This window comes from Neltuma alba, unplaced genomic scaffold (genome assembly GCF_004799145.2).
Source record: "Neltuma alba isolate B1F8T4 unplaced genomic scaffold, ASM479914v2 tig00003374_pilon, whole genome shotgun sequence".
In the NCBI taxonomy this organism is placed as follows: Eukaryota; Viridiplantae; Streptophyta; class Magnoliopsida; order Fabales; family Fabaceae; genus Neltuma; species Neltuma alba.
In genome coordinates this window covers 40,787-52,544 of record NW_021633256.1, presented here as the reverse complement: position 1 = coordinate 52,544, position 11,758 = coordinate 40,787, and the positions used below count along the sequence as shown (strand labels likewise).

The following is an 11,758-nucleotide window of genomic DNA, read 5'->3' as shown; positions in this document are numbered from 1 at the left end:
TTTTTTGAGTCTAAAATATAAGGTTTATGTAAAACTATATAACAATTTTTTATTTTGCCCCTCACGATTTTAATATGTGATCTTATAAATTGCACGTGAATGATAGTCAAATCTAAAAAACTATATTACCTCTGGTTCTAATTATAAGACCTCATTTATAAATAACAACAAGAACTTATAATTAGGATCGAGGTGGTAATATTGGTGAGCATGTATGTGTTATGCATACAACCGGAGATGAACCATTTTGTATTTTCTTTCTCCAAAGAAAAGTGCGATAGCTTTTGTATTGAATGGGAGACATGTACGTGCAGACATGATGAAGAGAAGCTACCAGAAGTTGACATTTTTGTGTGCACAACAACAGATATAATGTTAGAGCTGCAAGCATGATGATGAACACAATATTTATCAGCAATGTCATATGATTATCTTCCAATAAGCTTAGTGTTTATGTTTTTTATGATGGAGGCTTTGAGCTCACTTTTTATGCTCTTGTAAGAGCTCTCTTTTCTCTAAGCATTGGATTCCTTTATGCAAAAGATTCAACATTCAAACCAGATCTCCAGAGGCTTACTTTTCCTCTCACCATTCTGGGGTGTGCATTAAAATGATCAACAATGGTCAAATACCAAGGTACTGTTACTAAAATTAATTTATATCAATGGTCTCCAAATATACAAAAAAATTGATGAGCGCGTATAATATATATATAAGCTGAATAACCCAATGATTTTCAGAAAATTAATTATACGAAGATATGAAAAGTGAGATAGAATCAGTAGTAGTAGAAGAAGGCCAAGATTCTAGATTCATGAGGAACCAACACAGAGGGATTCTCAGAATGGAACGACAACACAGAAAGCATAACCATCAGCCTATTGTGCAGGTTCACGCATGCATATATATAACTGATCTCTTTCCTAAGAAAAACTAAGTGTTGAAACATGCATGCATTCATATATGTGTGTGGGTATAATCTCATGCATATATACCTTATAAAAATTATTAACAATTTACTTTTTTTGGGGCCAGATTATAATTGATGGAAGGGACATAGATGCTAAGATGATGATGGGATTTCAGTTGCCAACTCTAGTTTATATGGCACGAGAGAAATGACCCAACTTCCTCACCATTTTAAAGCAGGAGCCATGAATGCCCTTGTAAGTACTTCTCTAATCATAAATGTTTTTAATTTCCAACATCATATATATGTTGTGTGTTCAAATGAAGTTATTGACAGAAACCTGTACATATATATGCAGATAAGAGTGTCGCCAGAGATAAGCACAACGGACCTATAATTCTCAACTTGGATTGTGACAGTACCTAAACAGTGCAAACACAATACAAGAAGCACTATGTTTCTTCATGGATGAGAAGAGAGGCCAACAGATAGCTTATGTGCAATTTCCCCTAAGCTTTAACAATATCACCAAGAATGACCTTTATTCAAGTGTTTTGTTTCTTGTTGCTATAAGTGTACTAAACACCTGTTGGTACTAATATTTTAATTAAACTACTCCTTTTTAGATATGATTGTAACATGAAAGACTACTCATAAACCTTTCATTGTACTATTGTCTAAGATGAGCTTGCGGCTTTGGAGGGGGAATGGAGGATCTTTATATTGTGGAAATGGGTGGTTTTCAAAAAAGAGAGAATCTCTCCGGAATGTACTTCAAAGATTATTACAAACCAAAATGGGACACCAAAACTAAAGGGACGAAGACAAAAAAGAATAGCCGATGAATTAATTGAAGCATCGAAGGCTCTTGTGAGCTACACCTACGAGAAGGGCACTCAGTGGGGCAAAGAGGTCAGTGTTTATATATCAAGCATAATACATGACTCTAATTAATTTAGAACACTTGGAGTACTATGTTATGTTCATTATATATATATATAGATATATTTGTGGTGCATACGTAACAAATAATGATTGTGCAGATGGGTTTATTGTATGGGATTCCTGTAGAAGACATAGTCATAGGGCTTATGATCACATGCAGAGTGTGGAAATCAATTTACTATAACCCACAAGAAAAAAGGGCCTTCATGGGAGTAGCTCCGACAACCTTTGGCGTGCTTCTTGTTAAGAAAAGGCGGGGACAAGAGTTGTCTCTTCCAACCCTTTGCTATCTTATTTTCTTCCCATTTCCACATTTCGTTGGTGTTCCATGTGTTCCCGGAGGTAAACCTCGTATATATTAATCCCCCTTGTCTTATCTTTTCATATGGACCAAAAAGACATAGTCTACTGATATAAACTTTGCTATTGATAACGGAAAAACTTAGCTAATTAATTCTTATATTTGGTTGTAGAGGTGATATCTATTATAAATATAAGTTCTTGAAATAATTATTGCCTCTTGGTGGTAGCTTACAAGCCCCTGGATCGTTCTATTCCTATATGTATTCTAGCAAACTACGCCTAAAACTTCCTGGAGGCTCTGAGCTGTGGCAACAAAGGCAAGGCATGGTGGAATGCACAACATATGATGCTGTTCCAAATGACCATCTCATATCTCTTTGGCTTCATTGATGCTATCTCCATGAAGCTCAATCTCTCTCAGACAAAGTTCGATGTCACGTACAAGCTTTGTCCCAAGACAACCTCAAACTGCTCGAACGAGAGGTCTTGTATTTTGGAAGCTCGTCGGTCATGTTCACCATCATGGCCACACCGCATTGCTCAACCTATTTGGAGCAGTCTAGGGTATCAAGGCTTCTTGTGGATTATTCATGGAGCTATTTAGGGTTACAGACTATGTTGTGCATTTTGATTATGGTCTTGAATAAACCAATTTATGAGGCTCCCTTGTACGTACTGGTAGAGGAAGCTTACCATCGGAGGGGCGTTGTTCAAGTTTGTTGCTTTGGCTTCTTGGGATGCCTCCTAGCATCCCTGATATGTTGACAAAATATGTATGGAAAAGTTTAGATACGATCTTGGGTCTTCTTTAATATAAGATCTTGTTTGACTTTTATTTTGGTCCTCCAATATAATACTTTAATCCACTTTGTCTCTCATATTATGTATTTTTTTTCTAAGGGGTTCATTCTAATAATAATAGTTTTAACCAATACATTTGATTAGCAAGAATATTCTAGAAAAGACAACACGATTTATTACAAAAACTAATTGAACTTATTTCCTTAATCTAGGACTAGAGGTAGTACTATGTTGAAATGTTTAAGTTAGTCTCTGATAGTTAATTTATAGTTGAAGAATGCGCGATGAATTTCTAATAATTAGCCATATTTAGATTAGATTACGTTTGTTGTCACCAAGGGCAATTGCTTGTTAACTCTGTCATAAGAGATTTTTTTTTGAAAAAAAAGGAGCATATTTGAATCTTCATTCCTCTCATGCTGCTGAGAAAACTAACCAATACCGGCTCCTGTTGGCAAAATGTTACAATTTTAGTGAAAAAGGTGTTTGTGATATGTTGAACTTGGTTTGGTAGGTTGGTGTTATAACATATAACCTAGATTAAATTATAAAAGAATTGGCTAATGTGTTGGGTTAGGCAAGCCCCATTTTCAATTGCTCATGTTTGGGTCCTTTTATTTTTTTTTTAACTTGATAGTGCGGGTTGCATTACTCATTCACTTGGGCCACAATAGCCACTCTTGTGACACAAACAACAAGGAATTATAATCAGATCCTGAATTAATGAATTTAATCCCCCAAGAATTGTTCATAACTGAGAATGCAATGCGCAATAAACAAGTTTTAGTACAGTAAAATAATACTCCAGCTCTTAATATAGGACTTAATTATTGAGTAATTTTGATCCTAAACATAAGAAACTATTTTATGTATATATTATCAAATTTTTAAATTACTCTGGTGGATATTCTCTCAACCACAATCAAGTAGAAGAGGGAGGGAGGATATTAAGAAAAATGATTGGTGTTTTAAGAAAAATATGTTATATTTTTTATAATTAACTAACTTACCTAACTTTTTTAATCTAATCAAATTAATTAATATGTCTTATATTAAGGACCAGAGGAGTAATAGATTTATGCTACTCATTTATTATTGACATTTCTTGATAATTAAACCTCCCTTTCGAGACCTTATAATAATTCTCCCTGAAAAAAACAATAATGCGTTATGTGCAAGAAAAAAATTAGGATTCCAATGTATATGTACGTATGTATATGTAAAGATTTTTAGATAGATAGATAAAAGAGCATATAATATGTACATATATATATAGGCAAAACAGATAAAAGGAGAAATAATGACCAGTAAAAATAAAAGTTAAATTTTTATATATTATCAAATTTTTGTGTCAGTCTTTTTGGATGCTTAAGTTCATGAAAATATAATATAGAAGATTTAATTTTAAAATTTTTTTATATCTTTTACTGTGATACAGCTGCCGATCCCCCCCCCCCCAATTCAAGTTGCCGAAATCAAGCAAAAACTTATAAATTTGTGTTATAATAACATTAAATACTTCTCCTAAGTGTTTCTTAACTATAAGAATGTGGATTTAATGTCCGTAGATGTGTATGTGTGCCAATTCCTTTGAGGAAAACACAAAAAAAGAAGTGAAAGAATTAAAAAGAAAAGGATGGTAGAAATGTGTGTGTTTGAAAAAATATATAAATATATATTGAAGTTTGCGTTTATCGGCGAACTTTGTTGAATTTTTTTTTAAATAAAAGACAATCAACGTAAGGTTTATCCGATCGTCGACTTTTTTGACCAACTTTGATGAAATTGTTAACACACATAGTCCCATCAAAAAAGGCCTAAACTACACTTTATATTTATTTATTCCCATCCCATCTACTATTCCACTACTTCAATATAGTCTCAAAATATATGACTCTAATAATACCCAGCTCACGCTCACCAAAAAAAAAAAAAGGCAGATTAGTTAAATTTGTAACAAAACATAATTTTTTTTATTTGCACATAATTAAGGATATATTCTACATAATTAAAAAAAGAATTATATCCATAAAAAATGAGTTGCACTTGCTATTTAAATAAATGTTTCAACAATTTTCTCTTATTTAATTTGGTTATCTTTTTGACCATTCGAACAAGGTGTTGTATAACATATTAATATTATAATTTTGATGGTGATGATCCTCAGCAACCACCGAGCAGCCAACGGGGAATAAGACCTGCAAGCATATGAATTGGATCTAGACGGCACCCCAGAAACATATAAGAATTTCTTTTGGATTGATGCGACCCAACGGAGCCTTAATAAATTAATGATAAGAAAAATAATAAACAAATAGAGAACAGTGTCATAAATGGGGGTGGTGGGTTATATATATTAGTGAAGTTCATGAGAAAAAGAACGAGGGGAATGATGAAGGCAGATGATAGGAGTGAGAGTAGCTATGTTCCATTGTTTGCGACGGAAAGACCCAGAGGAAGGGTCATCATCTACAGGCTCTTCTGCGTCTCGTTATTCGCCGGAATATTTTTTATCTGGGTTTACAGATTCTCTCACTTGTTCATCCATGGCGGTCGTCAACATGAAGAAGAAGAAGATGATGATGAAGGTGAGAAGAAATGTTATTGGGTTTTATGGGTTGCTCTGTTTGGTGCAGAGCTATGGTTCGGCTTCTACTGGATCCTCACCCAATCTCTCCGATGGAATCTTGTCTTCAGACTTCCCTTCAACAACCGTCTCTCTCTAAGGTTCTTCTCTCTCCCCCACCATAGAAAAGCTGTTTTTACGTAGAAACACTTTTAAAAGTGCTTTTATCCAAATACCTTTTTAATTGAATGTAAGCAATTTAGATAGTCATTTTATGCAGTAAGCAGGAATAATTATTATTTTTGAATTTTAAGACACATTAATAATTTTTACGTAAAAGTATTTAACATTTTTTTTTTAATTTTTGCTCCTTAAGATTTTAATACATGATCTTATAAATTGTAAGTGAATGTTTTAGGAGAAATGATAAGTGTACTCATAAGGATAAAAATCAAATTTTTAAGATTTTTTAACAAATTAATAATATAACAATCTTTTAAGGATCAATATAATTTTAATCCCCAAATTTGGATCCATTTTTATTTTGGTCTTTTAAATTTTAAACACATGATTTAAGTTTTTGGAAATTTAGTTCATCTTAAAACGTTGATTGTCGAAGGTATGATGGTATTAAAATCTAGTGATGTATCATTAATGGTATCAAAAGTGATGGTGTGGACTCATAAGATGCCACATAACTGGATCTAGTGTGGATAATAGAAAGTAGCACAATAAACAGAGCTCCTAAAACAAACATAAATGAAGAAAAAAGAGGGGTTAAATAACTATGTTTTGAGAGCCAGTTCTTTTTTTTTTTTCCTCTTTTATTATTCATACAAGATTCTGTTAAATATTATATGATGAGTTCACATTATCACTTTAGTTTTATTTAGGATATTTTGGTAGATTTTAATACTGTTACACATTTAGATATTAATGTTTTAAGACAGATTAAATTTTCAGGAACTTAAACTATGTATTTAAAATTTAAGAGACTGAAATCAATATAGATCCAAATTTTAAGAACTAAAAATTATATTAACATATTATTTTAAACAAAAAGTAATTTAGAAAACATCAATGGCACTACAGCTATTATTTTCATGGATGTAGCGATCCTAGTAGCCTAGACGCGGTGTCGGCCAGCTTGATTTAAGATATTTAATGATTTTTTAAAATAAAAAAGTATATTGGCCAATGTTGCAATTTTTCAAAGTAGAATCTGGTCAAAAAAAAAAATTTCAAAGTAGAAACTAGAACTACTCTCTGTTGATGCCATGGCACGAGTTTTGACTTTTTGTCATCACATTTTGTCTCTTCTACGTAGGAACTAGAACTACTCACTGTTGAATTTTTCATGCCGAATTTAAGAAAATTAAAACTCTTTTAATCAAATCTATCCAGCCAACCCCATACCATCAATTTTAGATTTGGAAAAATAAATATTTATATATTTAAACAATTAAGATTAAAAATAATAGAATGGGTTGCTGGTAAAAAAAAAAATACCAGTATGGGTTGGGCTCACATGTAGTGGAAGTGGGACCCGTTCCCAGTTAAATGATCCAAGCCATACCCACCTCCAGTGTAGGCCCACGTATTAAGCAAAGGCGGCCCACCAACACTCTTTCCTCGTAATTCAAAGAACTTGGACCCCAAAAAACCATAAAAACTGCTCCTCAGTCCTCAGTTCTCCGATTTCTCTCCCCAGCTAGTTTATAAATAATTTATCACCCAAATATTTAAAAATTATAAAATTGTTTTTAAAAAAATAATAAATAGTTAAAAAAAATAAAATTAATTATGGATATTTGTTCTCAAAAAGTCGGTTCTTGGAGAGTTTAGCTTTCCCTACTTTAAATAATTTTGCCTTGTACGAATTTTGTCCTGTAAAATGTAAAAGGCAAACAAGCACGGCTGGTTGGCCCCTGCCAACTTCCCACAACAAACTGGATTGACATTCTCTATTTCTTCCATCTCCATTGGAACTATGTAATGTGTGTGTGTGTATTTATATAACTAGGTACTCTTAACTTGGTGTGTTCTGAGACAGATATGAACATGGCTTGCCAAGAGTGGACGTGTTTGTGTGCACAGCAGACCCAGAGATAGAGCCGCCGGTGATGGTGATAAACACAGTGTTATCAGTGATGGCCTACGATTATCCCTCTGATAAGCTCAGTGTGTATCTCTCCGACGACGCTGCCTCGGAGATCACCTTCTACGCTTTACTTGAAGCTTCTTCTTTTGCTAAGCACTGGCTCCCCTTCTGCAACAGATTCCATGTTGAACCCAGATCTCCTTCTGCTTATTTCAATACTTTGTCCTCTTCCACTTCTTCAGATGACCCTCTTTTCTCCAAAGAGTTGGCATGTATTAAGGTAATATATACATAATTAACTAACATCTATATGTGTTTGTGTTTTTTCCCTCTCAAATATGGGAGCTGGTTTCTCTAACTCCTTACTCTGCAACTAGAAACTATACCAAGATATGGAACGACGAATCGAGGATGCTACCAAGTCAGGACAAGTTCCCCGAGATGTACGTTCAAAGCACAAGGGATTTTCTCAGTGGGATTCCTTTTCCTCTCGACGTGACCATGACGCAATTCTTCAGGTATCTATATATTATTGTCAACCTAATTTCACTAATGTAAATTTAATCTTACGCTTGTAACTTTGTTTGCTGTAGATATTACTTCATAGAAAAGATGCACAGAATTCGAAAGATGTAGATGGGTCTGTTATGCCAACTCTAGTTTACTTGGCTCGCGAGAAGAGACCCCAATATCCCCATCATTTTAAAGCTGGAGCCATGAATTCATTGGTACAGTATCAATTATCATTTCACATAATGTGTGTGTGTGTGTGTGTGTGTGAGAGAGAGAGAGAGAGAGAGAGAGAGAGAGATGAACAACTCATGGAGGTTCCCGGTTAAAAATGCAGATAAGGGTGTCTTCAAAGATTAGCAACGGCAAGATCATAATGAACGTGGACTGTGACATGTACTCGAACAATTCAGAATCAGTGAGAAACGCACTGTGCTTCTTCATGGATGAACAGAAAGGGCATGAAATAGCTTATGTGCAGTTCCCACAGAACTTCATGGGTGTCACCAAGAATGACTTATACGGGAGTGATCTACGAGTAATTTCTGCGGTTAGTCAAAACATTAAATCGTGTCTAACTCCAACATTGTACTCAATCCTGTTATCTGCCATAACTTGAATGATGGGGTAAATTTGCAGCTAGAATTTCATGGTGCCGATGGTTGCGGTGGGCCATTGTATATTGGATCTGGCTGCTTTCACAGAAGAGATGTTCTTAGTGGGAGGAAGCTCAGTGATCAGCCCAAGTTTAATGACTGGAAGAGTGAGGATGACCCATTCATGGAAGCTAGCTTGCAGAAACAAGAACAAGAATCAAAGCCTCTTGCTAGCTGCACCTATGAACAAAACACACTCTGGGGAAAAGAGGTCTCTCTCTCTCTCTCTCTATATATATATATATATATATATATAATTAATATTTCTAAGACAATAATTTACAAAATACTGATAAATCTGAGAGCATGCAGATGGGGCTGCTATATGGGTGTGCGGTGGAGGATGTGATAACAGGATTGTCTATACAGAGCAAAGGATGGAAGTCAGTGTATTGCAATCCGAAAAGGAAGGCATTCTTAGGGGTGGCTCCAAACGCACTGGGGCAGACACTGGTGCAGCACAAGAGATGGTCAGAAGGTCAACTTCAAATTCTGTTTTCAAAGTACAGTCCAGCTTGGTATGGTTATGGCAGAATCAGTTTAGGCCTTCAAATGGTTTACTGCTGCTATAACTTATGGGCAGTCAACAGTTTAGCTACACTTTGTTTCTGCCTTCTCCCTTCTCTTTGCCTCCTTAAAGGCATTTCCTTGTTTCCAAAGGTATGATCTCTATATATCTCCCTTAATTAGCCTTATAAACATCGCCATTTCTTTATCATCTTTTGTTTCTACACCCCCATTATAAAGGCATTTCCCTGTTTCCAAAATGAATTGTTGTGGTGGACTTGTTTGATCAGATGTCAAGCCCATGGTTCATACCTTTCGCATATGTAATACTTGCGGAAACCGCTTATAGCTTGTTGGAGTTTTGGATCTGTGGAGGCACAATCCAGGGATGGTGGAATGAGCAAAGGATTTGGCTCTACAAGAGAACAAGCTCTTACTTCTTTGCTTTCATGGATACCACCTTGAAGCTTTTAGGGTTTCCTTCAGATTCAGGCTTCATAATAACATCTAAAGTTGCAGAAGAAGAAGTTTCTCAGCGTTACAAGGGAGAAATTATGGAGTTTGGAGGCTCTTCTCCAATGTTCACTCTCTTAGCAACACTTGCCATGCTCAATCTATTTTGCTTTCTTGGCGTTTCAATGGATGCTCTTATAAGTGAAGATGGCTTTATTAGGGTTTTGGAGAAGATGATGCTGCAGATAATATTATGTGGGGTTCTTATTCTCATCAATGTGCCAATATACAAAGGCCTTTTCTTTAGGAAGGACAAGGGAAGATTGCCTACCTCCGTGACCATAAAATCTACAATATTTGCTTTAAGTGCTTGTGCTCTCTTCAAGGCATTAAACTAAATTAGGTTCTTAAATTTGCATTGAGTATGATTATATGTAGTTTTCAATTGTGGAATAAGTGAGGTATATCTTGCTGTAATATTTGATTGGCGAAAGAGGGGCAAGATTATTTTCTCATGCGATTTTATATAAAATTCATTCCATATGACTTTAAAGTGTATTTATCTGTGTTTCAGTTTGAGTTTTCAACTCATTATCACACGTATATTTAAATAAATCATGAATATATTTTTGTTTATAAATATAATTTAAAAACTCTACAATTAAGTTGTTTATTATATTTGCCATCGATTGATAATAATATTGGGAATGAAAATGATACATTGATATTATCAGTAAGTAATAATCAGCTATCATTCTCAGGCAATGCTTCATATCTGTGTTTAGACAAACCTTCAAGCATAGACTCTCTCATAGGTACGTAATTATACATTGATGAAATGTTTGCTCGAGAAAAAAAAAAATCTATATTGTTATTAAATTAAATTTTACTAAGATGCCTTTATGTCTGTGTGTATACTCCCTTTAGTCCCTATTATAAGTCATTCCTAACTACTCCTCTAATCCTATTTATAAGGCAACTTTAATATGTTTTACATAGATTAAGAAAGACTTTAAACTGCATTAACTCTTCATTAAAATATAATAACTTTTTAACTTTACTCCTATTTAATATATATATCTTTAAAAAAAAACTATCTACATTATAATAAATAAAGGACAATATAGTACATTCATAATAAAAATTTAATAAAATGATTTATAAATAGGACAAAAAAATCTTCTCTCTCTGCCCTATAAATAGGACAAGAGGAGTAATTCATAGGTATCAATAAAAATAGTTAAAAGCATTGTAAACCAAAAAAAAGAAGTTAAAAGCATTAAATTTGTCATAAAATTTAAGTGATTTTTAATATTACATTATTAATTATACTAAACTCCAACAACTTATTAAATTTTATTCCCTCACCACGCTTATTAAATATGGGCATAGATGGCAAAAAAATAATTAATGCTACTTGAAACTAAGCAAATGCCTTATAAAAAGAATAAAAAATATTTTTTAATTGATGTCTTATAATAAGGACACATGAAAGAATATATTTTAAAGGCTTGTTAACAAAATGAATGAATTTAAACAAGCATACAAATAAATATCGCCTTGACTTTATACGCAAACTTTGTTGGAACGTTTTAAATAAAAGACAATCAATGTAAGGTTTATCCGATCGTGAACTTTCTTGACTAACTTCGATGAAATTTTTAAAATAGATAATCCCATCAAAAAAGACTTTATACGAGTATTTATTTATTTCCATCCTACCCACTCTTCCCCTACTTTCAATATAGTCTCATAATATATGACTCTAATAATACCCATCCCAGAGGCACCAAAAAAATTAGTCAGATTAGTTAAATTTGTAACAAAACATAATTATTTTATTCCCTCTAAGAATATATTCCACATAATTAAAAAAAGAATTAGATCCATTAAAATTGATTTCCACTTAGGGGTGGAAGTAGACTAGGCCCCTATCGGGAGTCTACAGTCTAACCTACTTTAAGCCTAGCCTAACTTATTTAGTAAATAGGCTAGGCTCAGGCTTA

General features: G+C 33.7%; 1 protein-coding gene across 1 annotated transcript; it reads left to right on the top strand.

Annotated features, from left to right (window-relative positions):
* The first annotated feature begins 5,351 nt into the window (after positions 1-5,351).
* On the top strand, positions 5,352-10,312 carry LOC114741363 (cellulose synthase-like protein E1). The gene is made up of 8 exons (XM_028929620.1): positions 5,352-5,686; positions 7,579-7,906; positions 8,004-8,144; positions 8,220-8,354; positions 8,474-8,686; positions 8,776-9,003; positions 9,105-9,452; positions 9,590-10,312. Exons 1-8 carry the CDS (start codon positions 5,352-5,354, stop codon positions 10,148-10,150), a joined length of 2,289 nt encoding a protein of 762 aa, XP_028785453.1. The 3' UTR covers positions 10,151-10,312.
* The last annotated feature ends 1,446 nt before the right edge of the window (positions 10,313-11,758 follow it).

What these genes read in the sequence shown, in the direction of transcription:
- LOC114741363 (XM_028929620.1), top strand. Translation starts at nt 5,352, where the DNA reads ATGAAGGCAGATGATAGGAGTGAGAGTAGCTATGTTCCATTGTTTGCG. An exon ending in AAGAGTTGGCATGTATTAAG is followed by an intron (nt 7,907 to 8,003) that starts GTAATATATACA and finishes CTCTGCAACTAG; the next exon opens with AAACTATACCAAGATATGGA. An exon ending in ATCTACGAGTAATTTCTGCG is followed by an intron (nt 8,687 to 8,775) that starts GTTAGTCAAAAC and finishes GTAAATTTGCAG; the next exon opens with CTAGAATTTCATGGTGCCGA.